The 23,060-nt window shown below is 41.4% G+C and overlaps 1 protein-coding gene across 1 annotated transcript in view; it reads right to left on the bottom strand.

Annotated features, from left to right (window-relative positions):
• Nucleotides 1–23,060, bottom strand: part of LOC103744804 (ATP-binding cassette sub-family A member 17-like) — a 112,732-nt gene that overhangs the window by 81,013 nt on the left and 8,659 nt on the right. The window contains 6 exon segments of the mRNA XM_008846654.2: nucleotides 682–855; nucleotides 7,113–7,230; nucleotides 8,955–9,071; nucleotides 11,185–11,444; nucleotides 15,816–15,981; nucleotides 17,087–17,214. Of these exon segments, the coding sequence (XP_008844876.1) occupies nucleotides 682–855; nucleotides 7,113–7,230; nucleotides 8,955–9,071; nucleotides 11,185–11,444; nucleotides 15,816–15,981; nucleotides 17,087–17,214 (963 nt within the window).

Below are 23,060 nucleotides of genomic sequence, written 5' to 3'. Positions count from 1 at the left end.
GGGAGGCTGCACCCCAATAACTCAGTCCTCAGACCAGGAGATGCAACAAGCAAGAGGATTTAATCGTTTGTGCAGACGGGCCCCTGCCTCACTCAGAGAGAGAGAGAGAGCAGCAGCCCTGAGCTCAGCTTACAGGCGATTTTTAAAGGCAGAAACCACAAACCACAACTGGCAGCAGTGGGAGGGGGCCGGCAGCAACCAGCAATAGGGGGCTGGCGGCAACCGGCAGTAGTGGGAGGGGGAGTCTCTGGTGATGTCCGGAGCATGAAAAGGTCAGCTCTTTCTCAGTAGTTAGAATTATTTTACTTCTTACTTTTTTGTTCTGAATATTCTTCTTTAGTCTGGGGGATTTGGTTAAATCTACTTTAACCTGGGGGGCTTTAGTTTGATTCCATCACCTCAGCCTCCCAAGCAACTGGATGACAGGCCCATTCCAACATGCTTGGTTCTAATTTCTTTTCTTTAATATGCTTTAGTTTCTCTCTTATCAATCCCATATGCTTGTGGTGTGAACCACATTATGTATCTCTTTAGCATCCCAACAGATTATCTATAATAGTGTAAATGCTTAGAACATTAAATGAAACATGTTAATTATGTTGATTTGGAAATGAATGTCAGTCTTGCCCTGGGCAAGGCAAGTAAGTAGCCTAAAGAGAGTTTGGGAAAGATAAATCTCACCTTCTGCTTCAAACTGAGAGATGAATTGGACTCCTATTGCCATGGCAACATTTGAGAAGAGACAAGAGGCTATCTTCTGGACATGGGTCCTCTGGTGGTAGCTGAAAGTGAGGTACAGGTAGGGGAGGTAAGTGAAGAAGAAGATGATGCCTCCTATCACAGTTCCTACATGGGTTGCAAAGTCAGAGGAAAGAAATGAAGCGTTTCATCAGTAGTGTACAAATTACTATGATATAAACCCTCTTCCCTACCACGAAAGGAAAAGGCCTCTGTGTTTCTTTCAGCATTTCAAAAAGGGAGCAATCTCTGTATGTGCACCTTAGTAATGAAAGATGAAAATATTTACAAAACTTAAAAAAAAAAGTAGGCCAGGCATTGCACAATACGGGTGCACTTACATACATGCAGGCAATATACTCATACATATAACATAAAATAAATAAAAATAATAATAAAATATTTTTAAAAGAAACTTTAGGGGGCTGGAGTGATGGCTCAGCAGTTAAGAGCACTGACCTCTCTTGCAGAGGACCCAGGTTCGATTCCCAGCACCCACATGGCGGCTAGGATCCTTAACTCCAGTTCCAGGGGAATCCGAAGCCCTCTCCTGAGCTCTGTGCACAACACGGGTGCACTCGCATACATGTAGGCAATACACTCATACACATAAAATAAAAATAATAAAATAAAATAAGAACTTTAGCCAGGCGTGGTGGTAGACACCTTTAATCCCAGCACTTAGGAGGCAGAGGCAGGCAGATCTCTGTGAGATCAAGGCTAGCCTGGTCTACATAGAGAGTTCCAGGCCAGCTGGGATTACAGGGAGACTGTTTCAAAAACAAAACAAAAAATCAGAAAGTAGCCAAATGTGGTGGTGTACACTTTTAATGCCGGCACTTGGGAGGCAGAGGCAGGCAGACCTCTGGGAGTTTGATGCCAGCCTGGTCTACATGGTGAGGCAAGCTTGGGCTAAATAATGAGATCCTGTCTCAAATTAAAAAGAGTGTGAATGCTTATATAAAGGCACAAATATCTGTGTAAAATGTCCTCTCTCTAAAACTGTACTGACTCTCTTACCAAAAACCCTCTTTTTCAAAGATGAGTAATGGATTTGTATATGATCTACTAAGCCCTGCCTGGTACTATGGCAAATACTTTACATAATAATCTTATTTAACCTTTGCAGTCTTCTTATTTTGCAGAGAAGAAACCTGGAAAGTAACCACAATAAATAATAATAACTTGTTCAGTATCATGGAGCCATAAGACCATATCAATTATCTGCTTTTCATATATTTAATATTTTTTGTCCTACCTCCCTCTCTTACTCCCTCTCCCTCTTTCTTTTCCCTTTTCTCCCTTATGAGTTTATGCTATGTAGTCCAGGCTGACCTCAAATCTACAGTTCTCTTTCCATAATAGGAATCAAGCCCAGCAGACATCTTTATAGTCATGTTACATAGGTTTTGTTTGTGTTTTGGTTTTTAGTTTTTTTTATTGAGTTTTTGTGCATTTCATACAATAGTTTTGTTTTGGTTTTTTTTTTGGTCTTTTTGAGACAGGGTCTCCCTGTAGCCCCAGCTGTCCTGGAACTCACTATGTAGACCAGGCTGGCCTTGAACTCAGAGATCCAACTGCCTCTGCCTCCCGAGTGCTGGGATTTATTTATTTTTATGTGTATGAGTGTATTGCCTGCATGTAGGTAAGTGCACCTGTGTCATGCAATGCGCTCGGAGGTCAGAAGAGGGTGTCGGATACCCTGGAACTGGAGGTAGGAACAGTTGTTAGCTGCCATGTGGGTGCTGGAAATTGAACCTGGGTCCTCTGCAAGAGCAGTCTGTGTTCTTAACTGCTATCTCTCCAGGTCCCATACAATAGTTCTTAATCAAACTTAGACCCCCTCCCCCATCCATGTCCCCACATAGCACCCCCCATAAGACCTCATGCATTCTGCTATATATAAGTACCATCCAATTAAGCATTTGTACCCAGATGTCCTTCAGTGCAGTGACTAGAGTAGAGTCTAGTCAGCCTATCTAGAGTGCTTAAGGAAGATCTACAGGGGCCATTTTGGAAGAGGGGGAAGATTGTAAGAGCCAGGGTTGTTCTATGAACATAGGAATACAGAGGCTTTTAGGCTATTGGAAGCTTGCTCATGTTAACATGCGGCAATGGTGGCATCATGCACAGACAAGGGCCCAGTGTGGAGCGAGAGAAATGTGCAGTGGGTAGCCCTAGCCTGAGAAATGTGGCAACTGATTACTGTTGGGTGAGGGAGAGTAGATCTTAAGATCTCTAGAAAAGTGGTTTTTTTGTGTTTTTTTTTTTTTTTTTGAGAGAGTCTCACTGTGTACCCCAAGTTGGCTTCTAACTACTGAGTCTCCTGCTTCAGTTTCCAAAGTGCTGGGATTATGAATCACTCTTACATTCCTGGGATAAATTCCATTTGACATGGTGTTTAATCCCTTTAATATGCTGCTCAATTTGGTTTGCTAGTATTTTGCTGAAAATTTTCCCACATATTCATTCACATGGGAATGAATAAATCGATATGTAGTATTTTTTTTATTTATGTGTCTCTGTGTGTGTGCCTGCATGAATTTATGTGTAGCACATGCCTGCAGAGATCAGAAGAGGGTGTCAGATCCTCTAGAACTGGAGTTACAGGTGGTAACTGATGAGTCACCTGATATGGATACTGGGAACTAAATCAGGTCTTCTGCAAGAACATTAAATGATTAAATGCTCTTAAGTGCCTAGCCATTTCTCTACTCCCTTGATTTGTAATCTTACTGTGATGCCATTTATAACTTTGGTGTGAGTCAAAAATATTTGTTTTTGTAGCCAGGCGTGATGGTGCACGCCTTTAATCCCAGCACTCAGGAGGCAGAGGCAGGTGGATCTCTGTGAGTTCAAGGCCAGCCTGGTCTACATAGTGAGTTCCAGGACAGCTGGGGCTACAGGGAGACCCTGTCTCAAAAAGACCAAAAAAAAATTTTGTTTTTAGTTGTATAAGTTATTTTATTTCTTCTGGACACATGTCTCTTGTACAATATATTTTTTGTAAATGCCTTTCCCAGGCTGTAGACTAACTTTTCACATTCTTTTTTTTTGTATATGATTTTTATTCTCTCTCTCTCTCTGTGTGTATGTGTGTGTGTGTGTGTGTGTGTGCTTTGAGACTGGGTTTCACTATGCAGCTCTGCTGGCCTGGAACTCACTATAGACCAGGCCAGATGAACTCACGGATATCCACCTGCCCCTGCCTCCTGAGTGATGGGTTTAAAGGTATGCAACACTACACCTGACAGTATGTGATTTTTTTTTGAGACAGGGTTTGTTATGTAGCTCTGGCTAGCCCTGACGCTCAGTAAGTAGGCTGGCCTTGAACTCAGAGTGATTTTCTTGTCTCTTGTCTCTAATCCAAAATGCTGGGATTACAGTTCTTGGGGAAAACACTGTGAGTGATCTCAGCATAGTAAGAGGAACACTTCCAGCTCCTTAACATTGTGGACCAGGAACTTCTGGAAACCACTGGGCAGCATGTGCTTTGTTTTCTTGCTCCCATAATCTATGTTGGGCATCAGTATTTAGACCCTTGAATCTTCTCCACACCCTGTTGCCAATACCCTTGGGTTTCCACAAGTTGCACTTAATTTTGACATATTGGTCTGATTGGTACTGGATGAACTTCTTGGTCCTCTTTTTTGATGATCTTGGGCTTCACCAGAAGTCTGAAGACAGCCATGATGCTGTGCAGGAGATGACACAAGGCTTAATGGTAACTTTGTAGCATAAAAGTTTTAAATTTTGTTGAAGTTCAACTTATCAGCTGTCTCTTTTATCTTTTATCAGCTATACTTTTGGTGTCATAAGAAGTCATTGTGTAACAGAGTCATGAAGATTTTCTCTGACGTTAAAAATTATTTATTCTTGATAGGCCTGGTGGCACATACCTTTAATCCCAGCACTTGGGAGGCAGAGGCAGGTAGATCTCTGTGAGTTCAAGGCTAGCCTGGTATACATAGTGAGTTCCAGGAGACCTTGTCTCAAATAGACAAAAAAATTATTTATTCTTTGAAAAATTTCATATTTGTACTCAATGTGTTTTGATTAAACCCACCCCCACTCTCACTGAGACCCTCCCAATCCATCTCCCTCAACATTTCATGTCTTCTTTTATCTCTTATAATTTTTGTGTGCATATGTGTTCATGTGTATTTACATGAGTGTGCATGTGAGAGCTAGAGGTTGACACTGGATATCTTTTTAAATTTATTGTTTTAAAAATATTTTATTTTTATTTTGTATGTATGATTGTATTGCCTGCGTGTATTTCTGTGCACCTGTATCATGCAATACCCTTGGAGGTCAGAAGAGGGCGTCAGATACCCCTGAAACTGGAGTTATGATGTCCTGGGAATCAAACCTGTGGAGTCTGAAAAGCAATTAGTGCTTCTAACCTGTGAGCCATCTCTCCACCCCCGAGATTGGATATCTTAATCATTCTCCTTTTTTTCTATTGAGGGTCTCTTCTGAATTTGGGACTTGCTCCAGGGATCCTCCTGTTTCTCCTTCCTCAGTGTTGGGATTACACTGTTGTACCCAGTTTTGTCATGTTGGTTCTGGGGAACTGAACTCAGGTTGTCATGCCTGCATGGCAAGCACTTCACTTACTGAGCCATTCCCCCAACTTTGTGCTTTCTTTTCTTTTTTTTCTTAAATAAAAGGAACAGTTTAAGCCGGTCATGGTGGCGCATGTCTTTAATCCCAGCACTTGGGAGGCAGAGGCAGGTGGATCTCTGTGAGTTCAAGGCCAGCCTGTTCTACATAGCGAGTTCTAGGACAGCTGGGGCTACAGAGAGACACTGTCTCAAAAAAGACCAAAAAGAAAAAGGAAAAGTTTATTTGAGCTTACAGTTCCAGGGGAATTACAGTCCATCTTGGCGGGGAGGCATGGCGGCAGAGGTGACTGGAGGAGGAGCAGCAGAAGCTAAGCTCTACATCTTCAGCAGGCACAGGAAACAAAAGCTTTTGCTTTCTTTTAATACAGTTTATCCCTTACACTTAGATTTATAATCCAGTTTGAGTCAGTTTTTATATATGATATGATGTAGATCTCTATATCCATCCTTTTGAACTACATATCCAGCAATTATTCCATTTGTTGAAAAGACTGTTTCTTCCCTGTTGAATTGTTTGGCCCCTTTGCCAAAAACCATTTGATCTCCAGGGTTAGGGTGCATGATATATTTTTGCTTTCATTTGGCACTCATCCCTGGTAGAGCTTCCTTCTGATTACGATTTATGTTTCTGACTTCATTGGTCATCATTTATTTCTATTTCATTTTATTTTATTTTAGTTATTCTATCTTAGTTTACCTTATCCTGTTCTATTTTATTTTATTGGTCTTTTTGAGACAGGGTCTCCCCGTAGCCCCTGCTGGCCTGGAACTCACTATGTAGACCAGGCTGGCCTTGAACTCACAGAGATCCACCTGCCTCTGCCTCCTGAGTGCTGGGATTAAAGACATGTGCCACCACACCCAGCATCTGCTTATTTTTTATAGTTGACTACAAGTTTAACTCTCAAGGCTTGGAGCTCGAACACTCTCGAACCTCATTTGTAGGCATCCTTCCATGCACACAACTCTCTGACTTAACTAGTATCTTTCCTGTGCCTTAATAAAGCCATGGAGGGAAGATGAAATACAAAATCTGAATCAAGAGATGGTTTTTAGACCCATATAACTTTCACAGAATCCCTCTCCATCTTGGCAAAGTTGGTATTTACCAGGACTCACATATTACAGCATACTACTTGATATAAAAACATTTACAAATAAGAATGCTAAACTGCCTGACCTCCTTTATATCAAACTTCTTGAAATACTCCCTTAAGTGGGGGGGGGGGCAACCACTCAGCTTATTTTCCTTTAATGTTTTACTGGTACCTCTCTAGGATGACTCACAACTCTTATTCTCCTATACTGATTTGACTGTACTGTACTTCCTGTCATTTTTATCCCCTATGTTCACCAATTCATTTTATCAATAGTTTTAGATGTAAGGCCTCCAATAGGACCAGATTCCCAGGACATCCTCTGTAGTATCTTAGGAGCCATTTTACTGCTGTGCCTCAACTTCACAATCAAGATCTTGAACACTTTTCTGCTCTACATGTCTTACCCTTCTGTCTTCTTCTAAACTGAGACCTCAATTTGAAATTATTTTAAAGATTTTAATGAAGCAAAAGTAAATACATTAGATGTTTCAACAAGCCTTTAATAGGTAATAGAATTCTCCCACTGCTTAAATAACCATGAAACTGAAAACTTGGCTCTGGAGGAATAATACTTAATGCTTAATTGGGATGACAATACTTCCAGAAAAATTGGCTTTCTCTAACACAAAACAACACTAGTACTCACCTCTTTGGAAGAATGTGCTGATCATGAATGCAAAGAAAATTGTGGCAATGGCAAAACACATTAGAAAAACAAATATCAAAATAGGGTCACTGTTCTTGAACACAGCCACATTTTTAACCTACAAAATAATCACAGATGGACATCATCTTTACATGGAAAGAATATGAAGAGAGTACCCATAAAACACTGCAGAAAATATTTTTATTTTTGTTTGGGTTTTAAAAAAATTTTTATTTAATGTGCCTGAGTGTTTTGCCTGCATGTATCTTAAGAGCATTCATGTTCTACAATGCCCATGGAGTTCAGAAAATGGCATCAGATCCCCTAGAACTGGAGTTATGGATGGTTGCTGGCCGCCATGTGGGTGCTGGGAACTGAATCCAGGTCCTCTAGTATTCTTACCTGCATAGTCATCTCTCTTGCCCCAGAAAGAAAATTTATTTTATTATTTTTATTTTATGTGTATGAGTGTATTGCCTGCATGTATGTGAGTGCACCTGTATTGTGCAATGCCTCAGAGGTCAGAAGAGGGCTTCAGAGTCCTCTGGAACTGGAGTTAAGGACTGTTGGTAGCTTCCATGTGTGTGCTTGGAATCAAACCCAGGTCCTCTGCAAGAGCAGTCAGTGCTCTTAACCACTGAGCAATCTCTCCAGCCCTAATAAAAATTTTTTAAATTCGGGATTATACATAAATTTTTGAGGCAGATATTTGATCTAGCATTTGTTATTTGTAAATTATGCTGGGTTTTTTTTCAAATGAGCTTGGATTTAATTTTTAACCCAATATGATTTTTTTCTTTTGGGGGGGTATACTGGCTATTGAATGATGGGCCTTTTATATATGCTAGGCAGGTGCTCTACCACCTAGCTACACCCCCAGCATAAGTTTAACTCATTTGTCATAATCACTATGACAGACAGTTTTGGAATTCCTTTTGATATCTTTTATCTTCTCTTTTTAATGTTTTCTGGATATTTCCTTTTTTTGAGACATTCTCCCATCTTAGTCTTGATTTTCTTAACTTCCCTTGCTCACACTGACCCAATTTAGTAATATAGAAGGTACATTTTCATATATCCAAGTAGTGGGTTATAGTTTAGTCATAAATGCAAACTGGCAAATGCTAATACCAAGTTCCATTGATAGCGTATAAGCAACACATGATAACATGGACATAAAAGAGTGTTTTACATAAGTACTTTCAACTATTTATACAGTATGAAATCATACAGTATGAAATGTTCATTTTATTTTTAAATTATTTATATATATATGAGTGTTTTACCTGCATATATATAAATGCATCCATGCATGCAATGTCTGGGGAGGTCAGAAGAGAGTGTTGGATGCCTGGAACTGGAGTTACAGATAGTTGTTAGCTATTATGCGGGTGTTGGGAACTGAACCTGGGTCCTCTGCATGAGCAGCCAGTGCTGTTAGCCATTGAACCATCTCTCCAGACCCCAAATTCATAATGTTTTAAAGTTTATAAAAATACATTTTATATTCCCAAAGAACCTAAATAGTAGGTTTGGTGCAATAGCACAAGCCTGTAATCCCAGGACTTGGGAGGTAGAGTTATGAGGAGTAACACAAATTTAAGGCCAACCTGATCTACATAGCGAATTCCAAGCCAGCCAGGGCTCCATAATGAGCCTCTGTCTCAAAAAAAAAAAAAAGAAGGAAAAAGAGAAGGTGGAGGAATGCCTAATTCTCTCACATTGCAGCATATCCATCTGAGTCTTTCTAAGTGGTTATCAATAACTGTATCACTTATAACACATCAGATATTTTCTATCTATTCATAGCCCAGTGAATTCTAAAGAATAAAAGTTACATACCTTTGTGCAGAAGAGAACAGTCATAACAGAAACAGCAATTAAGACAGAAACAAAGAACGTGATGAACCAAGCAACCCAGTGCAGCCAGCTCTCCAATCCCATCATACACATGTATTCCTAGAAAAATCAAAAGAGCCAGACATTATAGTCTAGGTCTCAGTCCCAGCCAGTCCAGTTTGGGAGTCTGTTACTGAAACTTCAGCAGACTAGGATGACAGGTTATCATATATATGTACTGGGGAAAGGCAGCTACTGGAGCTGATGGAGACTAATTCAGCTAAAAGGACAGAGAATAAACTAGTGACTAGGCACTGTATTAAATCTTCTTTAAACAAAAATACAGTCCAGAGACTTTAAAAGTAGAATACATAATGAGTTTAGACTTTTAAAAGCTGGATATAGTGGTATATGCCTGTAATCCCAGCATTTGGGAGACAATGACTGGAAAATTGTTACAAGTACAAGGCTAGTCTGGTCTACATAGCAAGTACCAGGCCAGCTAGAGCTTCATAGTGAGACCTTGTCTCAGAAAAAAAAGAGCTTGGACTTTATGTTCAGGGCCATTTGTTTATAGGACACATTCAATAAATGAATGAACTAACAGTATATTCATCATCTGAATCACAGGTGTGTACTACCATGCATGACTTCAAAAGTGTTAACATTCATCTAAAAGGAAGATTCAAGTATAAAAGAGGAAACATATGATCAATAAATGACTAAAGTATAGACATTTAATGATCACCAGCTCTCTACATGTTTGGTGTTGAAGCAACTAACAACTCGGGAAGGTCGAATTTTATTTTACAACTGGAAACCAAATGGGTAGCCAGGCCACAGAGCAGAAGCTATTAGTTCCCTGGAGGTTTTTCAAGAGGCTCATGGAGTGCCTGCCTCTTAGCCCACTGTTCCATTGTCATCCATCCCAAGAGAAAGAAGGCCCTGACTTCTTGCCACATCAGAGTAGAATCAATGCACCCCACAGGTGGCCTCAAGAAGCACCTCAGTCATTCTGTTTCTTCTGACTGCACAAGACAAAGCCGACCAGGGAAAATAGTTCTGCAGACACAGATGTCATCAATAAAGCTAAGGGAAGCCCAGAGAGACACTGCAAGACTTTTTTAACTTGCATTTATCAGAATTAATGAAAAAGCTGGGTGTGGTAACACACGCCTTTAATCCCAGCACTTGGGAGGCAGAGGCAGGCAGATCTCTGATTTCAAGGCCAGCCTGGCCTATGTAGTGAGTTCCAGGCCATCTGTAGCTACAGGGAAACCCTGTCTCAAATAGATAGAGAGAGAGAGAGAGAGAGAGAGAGAGAGAGAGGAAAATTTAATAATCAGAAGATTTTAGCCAAGTGTAGTAGAACAAGGCTATAATTCTAGCATTGGGAGGCTAAGGCAGAAAGAATACAAGTTCAAGGTTCAAAGGTTCAAAGTCAGCCTGGATAACACAGAGGGTTCCAGATCACTATTGGCTACACAGTGAGGCACTGTCTGAGAAAGGGCAGAAAGTGAGAAAATAAGTAATAGAGGCTAGACAACCAGAAAAAGACAGATAGTGAGTAAAGCCAGTTATTTCAGGAGCAACTCAGAGGAATCAAACCTTAAGTTGTGTCTTCCTAAAAGATGCTTCCAATATCTACCTTACCACAAAATGGAAGTGGAAGTGAGTTCATCCTGAATGACCATTCCTTCTATACAAGTATTTTCTGAACACCTGCCCTGCTAGAAGCACTGCTAACAAACATACTAGGAACTATTACTCTAGGCAATCTAAAAGCAAGAATATGGGGCTGCAGAGATGGCTCAGCAGTTAAGAACACTGGCTGTTCTTGTAGAAAACCCAGGTTGGAATCCCAGCACCCACATGGCAGCTAACAACTGTAATATCCAATTCCAGGGGATCTGATGACCTCTTCTGTCTTCCACAGGCACTGACGTGACATGGGTACACTTACATACATGCAGGCAATACATGCATACACATAAAATGAAAATAATAAATAAAATATGTTTAAAGTTTGTAATAATAGGAGATAGTACTCCCCAATCTGTAAGCAAGATAAAAATATGAAAGCACTTTTAATTTCCAATTCACTTGAGAGGCTGCATTGGCTCCCAAGCATCTTCCTACCTGCTTGGACTTTGGGACTACTCAAGTCTTTTTTCATTAGCAGTCTCCTCCTAGCCCTGTCCCAGAAGAGGTGTCCATTAGAAGACAGAGTTACCTTCAGTTTCTTCTCCTTCTCCAGTGCAACTGAATTGATAGTGATAAGCTCAACACAAATAAAGCTGAGCATGAGAAGCAGAGGGAACTCATTCTGAAGGATCATGAAGAATGAGTCGCAGATATGGGGACCATATGGGAATCTCTGCAGCAGCACATGGAGATTCTTAAACATATTGAATGTTGCATTGGGAGCATGGTGCCACATGATGGCTTTGTCTACTGCATGCTGTATTGCCAGGAAGCCTTCCTTGTTATAACCTATAAGAAAACAGAATGTCAACCATAAGAAAATAAGACTGAAGATTGAAACAACTGATGATTCTGGTGGATCATGGCTAGTAGTTAAGACAGACAGCAACAAGAAAGCATCCCTAGAGGCCTCAAGCTAATGTAGGACCCTGAGACCCTCTTCATTCACCTGCTGCCCCCCAATCCCTCCAGACCCCCACTAATTGCTCTTTTAGTTTCTGTAAAATGCTTGGCTGCTGCTTTAGACATGGCTAGACATGCCCTGACCCCCGCCGGCTATCCCCCCCCTTCCAGGAAACTATAGATTAAGCAAGCCCGAGCATGAACACTGCCCTATAAGGTAAAAACAGAGACTCCTGGCCCCACAGATAACAGTCAACACATTCCACAGCCCTGAGAATAGCACCTACCAATAAGAAACTTCCAGGGCTGCATCTTATACATCCAATCAGTTTAAAATTATGTTGGCATGCGAGGCTCCTTGAACCAACCAAAATGTATCTTCGGTATCCCCCTCCTCTCTTTGTCTAAAACCTATAAAAGGCTCCACTCTCCCTTACTCTGGGCTCTCAGCACAGATCCGTTGAGTTGGTGAGGTCTGAGAGCCCGAGCTTAAGCCCGAATAAACCATAAACCTTTGCTTTTGCATTTTGGTGTTGGGTCCTTGGTGGTCTTTTTGGGGTCCAGTGGATGAGGTACAACACTACAGCATGGAAGACAGAGTCTCTTTAGAGTACTGTGGAGCTGAAGCAGTGAGGTCTATGATCTGAAAATGAGATATGAGTCCTGGGCAGAAAAACAAGGCATGTTCTACCCAAGAACCCTCTAAGGTAGGGACTCACCTTCGTTAGTTCTCAGGCTTTGGGGACGGGGTGCCTGTTCAGCAGTTTTGATCATCCAGCATGTTCAAGATGGTTAAACTCAAAAGTATTGAAAGACCACAGACATCCCGATCTAGTGAGACCTGTTTTCTTAATTGTAATAGCTGCATAGTCCAAGTGTTAAATTTCTGTATTTTGCTGCCAAGCCACAAATACTATCTTTATCATAAGCGACCCTCACTTCAATGGTGGATTTGATGTACCAGGGTCAGCTTACAATAAAAGTAGATTGAAAGGTAAAGATCCCCTGAGTGGTGTCTGCCCCAGCTTCAAGCAAGGGCAACCAGCCCTCAGGAAGGGATACTTTAGCCTTTTAGTGGAGGTGACTACTGCATCCATTGCTTAGACTTAGGCAGACCCTCTCTCTGCCCCAGATCTGTCAGAATGGAAAAGGGAGGAACAAATTGCTGGTAATGAGTTCTGGAAACTGCTATGCTTTCTTATTTGTTTTTTTTTTTTGTTTGTTTTTATTTTTTTGTTTTGTAGGAGTGTTTTCACTGCACAACTGTAGAATATTTTGTAGGATATATAGCACTTATGTAGATATATATCCCAGTTGGTGGGCATGCAGACCCAAGACTTCAAGCCGAATTATGTGGTCATCCTATAATTGGGTGTGGTTATCAATTTACTTTTTTTGGTTTTTTGAGACAGGGTCTCCCTGTTGGGGCTTGCTATGTAGACCAGGCTGGCCTCCATCTCACAGAGATCTGCTTGTTTCTGCTGTGATTAAAGGTGTGTGCTACCACCCCCAGTTCAATTCACTTTTGTTAGAACAACTAGTTGCCTAATGGGTGTTCAGCCTAAACCACTCACAAATATGGAAACCAAGAAATTTAAAGTGAATTGGAAAATATGTATCTTTTGTGTGAGAATTGGCTCCTGGGCTGTCAGTCAGGAAGGAATATGTTGCTAAATGTGAAGGAGAGGGGAATCTCAGTGATGTTTCACTACTCGATAAGTTTGGAGTTGCCAGAGAGAATTGGAAGCTGCTATGGTAAGGCAGGTCTAGAAAAACTGGATGCCAAATCAGGGTGTTTGCTCTGTTAGATATGGTTAGGTCCCTTTTCATGGAAGAGAACAAGCTGATGGAAAGCAGCCACTGAGCAAAACTCTACTTTTACTGGAAAGTTTCAGAGCATAAAGTCAGCACTGCTCCCTACAGAGAAAGACTATAGTATTTAGGAATCACAACCCAATTTTGGAGCCAGACATCATGCCTTAGGACAAACAGGAGCTCCTAGGAACTCCCCATTCTCTGGTTTTAATCTTAGCTGCTTATCTTGAGAAGACAGGGTGGGGGGAAGAGCTCTTTCCCAGGCTATGGTTCCAGACAGGGAGACAAAAAGATGGGCTTAGCCAGCCAAGACCATGATGGAGCTAGTATTCTCCCACCAGTGGTGGGGATGGGCAAGATGGACAGAATAGGAACCAAGGAGAGATCTAAAGGTTCAGAAAGAGCAAGTAAAATCAAATGAAGCATCAGCCAATGCAAAGGTCACAGAGTGTTCAGGAATGTGTGTGATATGGATGTGGGTGTGAAGAGAAGTCCACCTTTAGTATTGGTCCTCAGGAGCCATCATCTTGTTTTGTTGGGACAGGATCTCTCCACGGGACCTGGGGCTTGCTGATTAAGGGGCCAATGAGCCCCAAGGATCAGCCTGTTTCCACTCCCCAGTGCAGATTATAAGCACGTTCCACCATGCCCAGTTTTTTACAAGTTCCGGGGAATTTAAATTTGTGCTTATGTAGCATTCTATCAACTGAGCCGTCCCAAGTTCAGGAATTCTGGAGGCAAGAGTTTGAAGATTCCCTTTGTGCTGGGTAGCTTTAGTGTCAACTTGACACACCTGGGTTGAGGGAGCCTCAATCGGGAAATTGCCTCTATTGGACTGGCCTGTGGCCATGTCTGAAGGGCATCTTCTTGATGAGTGATGTGGGAGGGCCCAGCCCACTGTGGGTGGTGCCATCCCTGGGCAGGTGGGCCTGTGTTGCATAAGAAAGCAGGCTGAGCAGGGGCCAAGAGAGCAAGCCTGTAAGCAGCGTTCCTCCATGGCCTGTGCTCCAGCTCCTGCCTCCAGGTTCCTGCCCTGAGTTCCTACCTTGGGCTCCCTGATGAGCTGCGTGCGACCTGGGAGATGTAAGACAAATAAACCCTTTCCTCCCCAAGTTGGTACTGGTCAGAGTGTTTTGTCACAGCAATGAAGAACAAACTAGGACACCCTTAAAGCAAAAGCAGGATCTTTGGAACTACACAAGCAGGCAGTGGGTCCTGCAGCAGCATAGATAGTTGTTTCTGTTCCTCCTTCATTAAACTAAGAGGGGAGGGGGACAGAACAAATAATGCTGCCTGCAGGGGGAAAAGGGAGGCCAAGCAAACTTTACGTAGTAAATCCTGTTTCCTCCATGATGATGGATCCCTAAATAACTGGCAGCCCATGGTCGATACCTGTTACGGTTCCATTTTGACCTGCATATCTGCTTCCCAAGAAACATAGACAAGCTACTTGGCAGGCTACTTGAGAACTACAGAGACCAGGTGGCTGTGCTCAAGCAAGTATGCTGGTATCTCTCAAATTCTCTGGCTGAGTTCTGGCCCCTAACCAAAACATACATTCAGGCAAAAGCTGGTATGGCAGAATATGTGAACGTTGTATTCTCTAGCCTCAGAGATGACCTTCCTGACAGTAATCTTGAAAGCTACCATTACATCAAGGTAAATTCCCACACAACATTCCAACATCAGAAAATTTTTGTTTTGGCAGTGCTCAAGATTGAACATAAGGTTTGGGGCATGATAGGCAAGTGCTATACCATGAGATATATCCCTAGCCCAGTAATAAATTTCCCAGAATGAAAAGAGGAAAAGGTGGAGGATTCATTATTTTATGGTAACCTCAACAAATTAAGAAAATCACTTAAGTTATAGTTTGTAGAGAGCAACACCAAATACTTTAAAAATATTTTGGTTTATTTTTATGTGTATGAGTGTTCTGCCTACATGTTATCTAAGTGTATCATGTGCACACAATGCCCAAGGAGGTCAGAAGAGGGCATCAGATCCCCTGGAACTGGAGTTACAGACAGTTGTTAGCCTCCATGTGGGTGCTGGGAAGTGAACCCAGTTCCTCTGCATGAGCAGCCAGTGCTATTACCCGCTGAGTCATCTCTCCAGCCCAAATCTATTTTTTAAACAAAAACGTTAATACACATAGGAAACTCACACTCCTTGTTCCTGTATAATGCTTTTACTCTTCCTTCAAACAATTCAACATTAAACAATCAAAATACATACCTGCTATTTGAAATTACTCTAGATATAATAAGCATTTTACTGAATGCCACATTTTCCAAAGGCAGCTCCTTCAACCTCTATTGAAATGCCAAGCTTAGTAAGTATTCAGGTAGCAAAACAACGAAAAATAGTATCACAAATATGTAGCACAGGACAAAAGTGGCTGTGCTTATGGTAATGTAACAGGCTTCAGAGTTTCCTCACCAGGATTTCCGCCATTAGAATAAGCAAATTCCCGGGGTCCTTGGCTTAGATTAGGAGGATAAAGTAGGGCTGTACACCAGCCTTCTATGTCCTCTAGAATAAATAAATGCTTCAATGATGGTTCAAAGTTCCTCTGAATATAACTGAAGCGCAAGTCATACTTTATCTATGAAAAACAAAGAAAAAATTTATTTGGTTATGAGATCCTGAGATTCGTAATGTTACAGGACAGAGCAAAACTGTGCTTGGCATTAACTGTGACAATAGAAAAGGCCCACAAAGGAAGGTGTCCCTTCCAGAACCACTCCAACAAGGCTTTCACTGCATTTCTCTGCAAATTAACCCTGTGACCCACCTGGAACTATAGCAATACACTATTGAGTGCCATGGAGCCAACTCCAAATTCCTATCAAAGAGCTGTCACCCTGAGTAAGTTTCTTAACTTTATGTTCAGTTTCCTCATCAGTAAAAGAAGGCAATATTAACATCCTCTGACCTATAGCCAGCCTGTAGGATTACATAAATGGTATCTAAAACATGCCTGACATTAATAAGTGCATGTAAAATATTGGCGGTTTTTGTTGTGTTTGTTTTGTTTTTTTGTGACAGGGTCTCACTATGTAGCCCTGGCTAGTCTGTAACTCCCTATGTAGACCAGGCTGGCGTCAATCTCAAGAAATCTGATTGCCTCTGCCTCCCAAGTGCTGGGATGAAAGGCGTGCGCCACCATGCCTGGCAACACTACTTTTTCTCTAAACACACATGCAGATCTACCATATTTGAAGTCTGTAAGATTAGTAATATTGACAATAACTAATCAAACTGGAAAATTCCTGCCCCCATCTACCTAACTGCACTGTTCTAAGCATTTTGTAAGCACAAATCTATTTAATTCTTGCAATGAACTCGTAAGTTAGGCACTAATTTTAACTACTACACCAGCAATGACACAGAGCTCCAGAAATGCTAGAAACTTTCCTGAAGTTGCACAGCTGTTAAATTGCAGAACTAGGGTTCAAATTTCTGTGGCCTGTAATCAAGCAGATGAAAACATTCCATCCTGTACTAAGGACAGAGACTTATTCAGATCTAATTTCTATTTAAAAATCTGAAAACTAAAGGAATCATGTAAGATGTGAACCTGAAATAGTCATTCATTTCCTCTGGAAATAAAATGACAAAGCTGCCACAGAGGAAAGCTGAGGGGCAGATCAGCTTGATTAACCCATACTCAAGGTGTGGTCACATAATTACAGGAAGGATTTTCTTACCCTAAGTGGCAAAGGTTCATTGCTGTCATTGAAGTTATGTTCAAAAACAATTCCCACCAATATGTAGAAAGCCTTGGGATCCTTAATTATGTACTTCTCAAAAAAAGGGACTGAAGGAAAGCCTAGAACTACAGAGAGAAAAATCCAATCAGTGAATAGCTAAGTATGAAAGCAAGTGCTGCCAGGCCTCCCTAATCCTCCCCCCTTACCTAACGAGATATGAGATGCCAGTGTATTTCTCCATTCATTCACTCATTCATTCTGCAAGCATATGAGCACAGAGAGAATAACACAGTAAGAGAAGTTAAGACATGACAGGTTATTTAATTCCAAATTTTAACCGGGAAGGCTGCAGTCCATCAAGGAAGTAATGATAAGGAAGGGAGCTAACTTATTTATGATGTGAGTACAAGTGCATGTGGAAGTCACAGGACAACTCTGAGGGCTGGTTCTCTGCTTCACTGTTATTTGGGTTCCAGGGATGGAACTCAGGTTGTCAAGCCTATATGGCAAGCACCTTTATGCACCAGCCATGTTGCCAGCACTAACTTTTTTATTTCTTTTTTTGGTTTTGTTTTTTTTTTTTTGAGACAGGGTCTTCCTGGAGCCCCAGCTAGCCTGGAAGTCACTATCTAAACTAGATCAGGCTGGCCTCAATCTCAGATATCCCCCTGCCTCTGCCTCCCAAATGCTGGGATCAACAGCACCACTCCTGGCTCCAGCCCTAATTTTTTTTTTTATCTTTTTGAGACAGGATCTCCCTATTGGCACTTGCTATGTAGACCAGCCTGGCACCTCACAGAGATCTGCCTGCCTCTACCTCTGCCTCTGCCTCCCAAGTGCTGGGACTAAAGGCATGCACCACCATGTCCAGCAATTTAGGCCTTTGTATATGGGGACTACTACATGAACTGAAAATATATACACAAAATGGTATATAAAAGGCAGACAATAAAGGTGTTCACACAGTAAGATCCTATTTTTATGCATTTATATAATTAGAAAAAGGACAGGAAGGGCACACATTTTAAATAATGAGTGCACTTTCATACACACACACACACACACACACACACACACACACGACAGTTCTTACCATGTTTAGGTTTCTCTTCTTTTTTAACTCAAACAACTTTTACAGAGTTCATATGTTCAATTATTCCAGTTGTTTTTTGTTTTGTTTCTGAGACAGGGCATCCCTGTAGCCCCAGCTGGCCTGGAACTTACTATGCAGACCGAGGTGGTCTTGATCTGCCTGCCTCTGTCTCCCCAGTGCTGGGATTAAAGGTATGAGCCACCATGCCCAGATTCTTTTGTTATTTTAATATTTTTATTAATTCTTTGAGAATTTCATATAATGTATTTTGATGATATTCACCCCAATCCTCCCCAATTCTTTCCAGGTCCACCCCCACCTCCCTGTCCACCTCAACTTTGTGTCTTCTAATTTTTTTTTTTTTTGGTCTTTTTGAGTCAGGGTCCCTCTCTGTAGTCCCAGCTGGCCTGGAACTCCTTATGTAGACCAGGTTGGCCTTGAACTCACAGAGATCCGCCTGCCTCCCCCTCCCAAGGGCTGGGATTAAAGGCATGAGCCACCACATCCGGCCTTTTTAATTTTTTTAATAATACATTGAGTCTAACTTATGCTGTCCATATACTTCTAGTTTGGGGGCCATCCATTGGAGAACAGTTGACTTCCCAGGGGACACACCCTTAAAGCAAACCGATTGCCCTCCCCCAAAACCATCAACTGTCCATAGCTTCTCACAAGCCCCCACCCTCTTCATGCTAGAATGTTAACTGTCTTAATTGTGTGCAGGCAACCACAGCTCTCTGAGTTCATGAGTGCAGTGGTTCTATCCTGTTCAGAAGATAATATTTCAGTCCAGTTCTCTCTGATCTGGGGGTAGAGGTGATAGAAATGTCCCATTTACAGCTGAGCATAGGTTTCTTTTCTTTCTTTCTTTCCCTTTTTTTTTTTTTTTTTTTTTTTTTGAAACAGGGTCTTTCTGAAACTGCAGCTGGCCTGGAACTCTCTATGTCAACCAGGCTAGCCTCGAACTCACAGAGATCTGCCTGCCTCTGCCTCCCAAGTGCTGGAATTAAAGGCAGGTTTCTTTTTTATATATACACACACATAGTTAAATTGTGAAAATAATATGCATATATGAAGGTATATAAGACACAAATAGTTTAATAATTTTTTTAAAGATTGATTTACTGGCCGGGCGTGGTGGCGCATGCCTTTAATCCCAGAACTCAGGAGGCAGAGGCGGATGGATCTCTGTGAGTTCGAGGCCAGCCTGGTCTCCATGGTGAATCCAGGACAGCTGGGGTTACAGGGAGACCCTGTCTCAAAAAGACCAAAATAAAAAAAGAAGATTGATTTATTTTGGCCGGGGCATAGTGCCTCATGCCTTTAATCCCAGCACTTGGGAGGCAGAGGCAGGTGGATCTCTGTGAATTCTAAGCTAGCCTGATCTATATAGGGAGTTCCAGGCCAGCTGGGGCTATAGGATGACCCTGTCTCAAAAAATACCAAAAAAAGAAAGTTTGATTTAATTTCATGTGTATGTTTTGCCTGCATGTATGTATGTGTGCATCACATGTATGTAATGCACATGGATATCAAAAAAAGGCATCAGATCCCCAGAACTGAGATTATAGGCAGTTGTAAGCTGCCATGTGGGTGCTAGGAATTGAAACTGCATCCTCTGCAAGAACAGCAAGTACTAACTACTGATCCATCTCTCCAGTCCCTCTCCAGGCCTATTTTAATGAACTGTTAATTAAAATTAACACCCAAGTAATCCACCTCTTGAATCAAGAAATAAAGTATATACTGGATATGGCATCACATGCTTTTAATTCTAGTACTCATGAGGCAGAGGCAGGCAGATCTCTGTGAGGCTGAGGCCACTGTGGTCTACATTCTATATAGGGAGTTCCAAACCAGCTGAAACTACAGAGAGTATCTCTGTCTCTGTCTCTGTCTCTCTCTGTCTCTGTCTGTCTGTCTGTCTCTCTCTCTCTCTCTCACACACACACACACACACACACACACACACATACACACACACAAAAAAAAGAATCTTACCCAGAATCTTAAAATTTTAGTTTCTTATTGTTCATTTAATGCATGTAATATATACTTAGTATTTTATCCAATATTTTCTTTCAATTAAATAGTTCATCCAAATAGCCTAGTCAACAATAAACTATATTACCACCAACAAGTACCACTTTTTCAGAAATTCCTAGGAAATATCTCCTTGTCTCATTACCTCTAAGCATTCTCTTTGGACAAATCATCACAACAGATATCAAAGTGCAAACTGGTTTAAGTGTCAGTTACATAAGCCCAGGGTGGTGTCAGCACCATCAAATATACATGGACTGAGAATGGGAGAAAGATTAGGCCTCCAGAAATAGGCGGTGGTGTCAAAAAGGGAAAGAAAAAAAAAAAAAAACAGCTGCCACAGTTTGGAATGGATCATGAAGCTGTTGTTAGTCTAACATCAAGAATTTACTTAAGAGGATGAGTGGTAAATTCAGGAGGTGCTTAAGAGATTTGCGGTTAGGGGATAAAAAAGGAAAAGTTACTTTTTATTCCATTTTTTTTACATTGCTTGAAAATTTCAATGCAAAGAATTTCTATATTTTTGGGTTGGAGAGATGGCTCAGTAAGTTAAAGTGCTTGCTGTGCACAAGTGAGAACCTGAGTGCAAAACTCCAGAACCTATGTAAAGGCGAGACACAGTAGCACGAGCAACCATAATCCAATCCCAGTACTCCTAAGGAAGATGGGCAGTGAAGACAAGACCCCAGAAACTCAGGGCCAGTTATCCTGGCACAGACAACAGAAAAACAATAAACAAACCCTGTTTCAAACAAGGGAGAAGGTGAGAACTAATACATGGACACCATATCATATGCCTGCCCACAATCACACACACAAATGTGCACACATACACATACACCACATACATACACACAAACACACAATAAATAAGTTAAACAAATAAAAAAGAATTCCTATATTTATTTACTGTAAGCTTTCAGATACCAGTTTGGTTTTTTTGTTTTGTTTTTTGTCTTTTTGAGACAGGGTCTCCCTATAGCCCCAGCTGGCCTGGAACTCTCTATGGAAACTAGACTGTCCTTGATCTCACATAGATTCACCTGCCTCTGCCTCTGGAGTGCTGGAATTAAAGGCCTACGCCATCACAACCACACCCAGCCTACAAAAAAATTTCAATCCCAGAAAAATATATCTCAAGCCATTAAAAAACCCTAGAAAGTAGGATTTGAGATGGAAACCTTAACTTTTTATTTTAAACACTGTCTTGTTTCATGTGTCATGTCTGTAACAAAGAATGAAATAGAAAGGAAAGCAGGGAGCTGTTTGATATAAGAATGAGCAAAATTGGCTGGGTGTGGTGACACATGACTTTAATACCAGGACTCAGAAGACAAGGAGGGGGTCTCTGTAAATTTGAGGCCAGCCTGGTCTACATAGCCAAGATCCATGCCAACTAGGGCTACACTGTGAGACCTGTCAAAAAAAAAAGAAAAGAAAAAGCTATAGGCTAACTGAAAAAAAAAGGGTACAAAAAATGAAGAAAAAAAGATAAAAGTGGGGGCATCAGAAAGGCAGAAATAGAACACAGCACTATCCCGAGATTGAAAGCAGAATTGAGTTCTAAGGAGAAACTAGTTGGATACATCTTCATTATAATGAGGACCAAGAGAACGGGTTATACATAGCTCAATGGTAGAAAGCTCTTCGGGTATGTGTAAGCTGTGTAAGGCTCTGGTTTCCATACCCAGCACAGAGCGAGAGCGAGAGCGAGAGCGAGAGCGAGAGCGAGAGCGAGAGCGAGAGCGAGAGCGAGAGAGAGAGAGAGAGAGAGAGAGAGAGAGAATATGAGAATAAAGACTGCAAAGGAAGGCCTGGATCTGGCCATTAGCAAAACACTGACATTTTCTTCACAGATACTGGTATAGTACTAAGTGCAGAATAGCAATTACAATGAGTTATGAAAGGACTGAGAAGTAGTAAAGCAGAAATAAATAAAGCTTTCAAGATCTGGGGGAGGGGGGTATAAATTGCCTGAAGAAGGATCATAAAGAAAAGACAGAACAGAAACAGGAAATGTTTTCTTCTAAAGTAGAAGTGATTGAGGCTCACATGAAAGTGCTAGGAAAATCTACCCAGATAGAAATATTTCTCTGGAAGGAGAAGGTGCTGATAAAGAAAGTCCCTAAATTAAGCTGGGAGTGGTGGCGCATGCCCTTCATCCCAGCACCTGGGAGGCAGAGGCTTGCTAATGGCCATCTCTCTAATGGCCAGACCCAGGCCTTCCTTTGCAGTCTTTATTCATATTTTCTCTCTCTCTCCCTGTCTCCTCCTCTCCCCTTCTCCCCCCCACCCCCGGCCCCATGAGATCAAGGTCAGTCTCATCAGGAGTGAGTTCCAGACCAGCTTGGGCTACAGGGAGACCCTAAAAAAAAAAAAAAAAAAAAAAAAAAGACAAAAAAACACCACTACCACCACTTACAGAGGCAGGAGGGCAGCTTCTGAATGACCATTTCTAAATTTATTGTATTTGTTTGTTTGTTTTCTGGTTCTTCTGAGACAGGGTCTCCCTGTAGCCCCAGCTGGTCTGGAACTTACTATGTAGACCAGGCTAGCCTTGATCTCACAGAGATCTGCCTGTATCTGCCTCCAGAGTGTTGAGATTAAAGGTGTGCACCACCATGCTCAGCTCCAAATTTTATTTGAGTTTAACTATGTATCTTCATCTTTCTAATTCATACCATCTTTACACTCCTGATTTCTGCAAATACTACCTCCTTCCAATCACACTTCCAGAGAATATTCAAATCTCTTAAAACAAATTATATCACCTGACTTCTTTTCTTAAAACCATTTTATGGTGGTCTTTTGTATGTAGAAGAAAACCTAAACACT

The sequence above is a fragment of the Nannospalax galili genome, unplaced genomic scaffold (assembly GCF_000622305.1).
Source record: "Nannospalax galili isolate Female #2095 unplaced genomic scaffold, S.galili_v1.0 scaffold471, whole genome shotgun sequence".
NCBI lineage: Eukaryota > Metazoa > Chordata > Mammalia > Rodentia > Spalacidae > Nannospalax > Nannospalax galili.
The sequence above is the reverse complement of the archived record's forward strand: the minus strand, read 5'-3'. Positions and strand labels throughout refer to the sequence as shown.